General features: G+C 34.2%; 1 protein-coding gene across 1 annotated transcript in view; it reads left to right on the top strand.

Moving 5' to 3' along the window:
• Window positions 1-2,500, top strand: part of LOC137658900 (probable glutamate receptor) — a 20,678-nt gene that overhangs the window by 7,678 nt on the left and 10,500 nt on the right. Inside the window, exon 7 of the mRNA XM_068394021.1 lies at window positions 1-115. This exon is cut by the window's left edge and continues 5 nt beyond it. Within this exon, the coding sequence (XP_068250122.1) occupies window positions 1-115 (115 nt within the window). The remainder of the gene's footprint in view (window positions 116-2,500) is intronic.

Here is a 2,500-nt window from a genome sequence, read left to right as displayed (position 1 = left end):
ATATCTACTTCTTCATACCATATAGTTATCGGCCTCTACAATCTGCTAAATGGACAGAAGACCAAGGACTATCATACGTGGAAAATCACCCAATGTTTCCTGAGAAATTCAACAGGTAAATATAGTTCATTACATTTAAAGTCTCCATGGTTCATTATTTCTGGTAATTGTTTATTGACTTTTATAATAATTCTCCAATATATTTTTCGATTATTCAAAAAGGAAAAATATGCATATTGTTTCTTCGTTTGTCCTACCTCATTAAGACAGCTAATAAATCTACTTCACTAGTTAAACGTAGTCTTGATTTTATGGATATATAAATATATCAGATCCTTAAAATTTGCATCAAATTAGGTTTATATGAATATTTAAGGCCCCTAGAATGACCAAGCACATGATTCATGGTTTGATTAATCGCATGACACATGATTAATGGCATGGTTGATTGCAAGATTGATGACAAAAGTACTAAACAATGCAGTCAGATCCTTATAATTTGCACCAGGTTAGGTTTATGCAAACATTCAAGACCCCTAGGCCTACACTGCCAAGCACATGATTCATGGTTTGATTAACGGCATGACACATGATTAATGACATGCTTGATTGTAAGAATGATGACAAAACTACTAAGTAATGCAATCAGATCCTTTTAATTTGTATCAGGTTGGATTTATGCGAACATTAAAGACCCCTAGGCCTAGACTGCCAAGCACATGATTCATGTTTTGATTAATCGCATGACACATGATTAATGGCATGATTGATTGCAAGATTGATGACAAAAGTACTAAACAATGCAGTCAGATCCTTATAATTTGTAACAGGTTAGGTTTATACGAACATTCAAGACCCCTAGGCCTAGACTGCCAACCACATGATTCATGGTTTGATTAACCGCACGACACATGATTAATGGCATGATTGATTGCAAAGATTGATGACAAAAGTACTAAACAATGCAGTCAGACCCTTATAATTTGTATCAGGTTAGGTTTATGCGAAAATTAAAGACCCCTAGGCCTAGGCTGCCCAAGCACATGATTCATGGTATGATTAACCGCATGACACATGATTAATGGCATGATTGACTGTAAGATTGATGATAAAAGTACTAAGCAATGCAGTTAGATCCTTATAATTTAAATCAGGTTAGGTTTATACGAACATTTCAGACCCAAGCACAGGATTGCAAGACGGATAAACAACAATGCTAAAGATGACGAAAATTATGGTACTGTTGACCCTTATTCCACTCGGTATAAGGATACATAATAGAAAATAACATTGCCAAAAATAAAATTAATCAATAATGTTAAAACTAACATGCAAAGATACCAAGAGTAATAAAACAGCATGCAAAAGTAGAGTAACACTTTACGTTCAGCCGCGAAGTGATGACCTGGTAAAAGTTAAGTTTTTCTTTTAATCCAAAACGATAGAAAATCCCACTATTTAAGCAATTGCCAATCGTTGTGGTGGGTTGTGGATGATCAGCACACGCACTATCACTACTAGACATCGTCTAGATTATTAACAATTCGTAAAATAATCAAGAAACTAAAATTACACACAAACACAAGAGGTAGTTCGGGAAAAGTCAAACATACCCGCCGCCGTTACCTCGTATGTAAACAAGGGAGGAGGAGCAATGGCAGCCAAACGGAACCGTTCAACAAGCGTTAAAATCGGTAGTTTTTTTTTCTTTTTGTTAAAATGTAATTACATTATTAATTTCTAAACACAATTAATAATGTAATTACAATTTAACTAAAAAGAAAAAATTGTCGATACACGTTAGGAGCAGCAATGACATTATGGCAACCAAACGGAACCGTTCAACAAGCGTTAAAATTAACGGAAGACTAATGTTTTCAGATTGTGTATCAACAGTTTTTTTTTTTGTTAAATGTAATTGCATTATTAATATCTAAACACAATTAATAATGTAATTACATTTTAACAAAAAAGAAAAAAACTCGATACAGGGAAGGAGGAGCAATAGGATTATGGCAACCAAACGGAAACGTTCACAAGCGTTAACATTCACGGAAAACTGTTTTCAGTATATACGTAAGCATTTTTTTTGTTAAAATATAATTACATTGTTAATTTCAAAACGCAATTTCATTATAATGAAGCATGATATGAAAAATAATGTTTAATTTTAGTGCCGTTACCTATGTAAACAAGGAGCAATGGCAGCCAAACGGAACTGTTCACAAGCGTTATAATCAACGGAAGACAACTGTTTTACGAATGAGTATCGATTTTTTTTTGGTTAAAATGTAATTACATTATTGATTTTAAAACACAATTTCAATATCATGAAGTATATGAAAAATAATTTTTAAGTGTTTACTTAAACGTTAGCGGCAGCCCGACCATTGAGCTGCAACGAACGAGTTGCCAACTGTTCGTTCGTTCGCTCGTAGTGTATTACAGCAAACTTTTCTTGTTGGCAACTTGGCACGGGCCTTACCCTTGGTCGGCCCGT

The sequence above is a fragment of the Palaemon carinicauda genome, chromosome 19 (assembly GCF_036898095.1).
Source record: "Palaemon carinicauda isolate YSFRI2023 chromosome 19, ASM3689809v2, whole genome shotgun sequence".
Lineage (NCBI taxonomy): Eukaryota > Metazoa > Arthropoda > Malacostraca > Decapoda > Palaemonidae > Palaemon > Palaemon carinicauda.
This window is presented reverse-complemented; position numbering and strand designations above follow the sequence as displayed.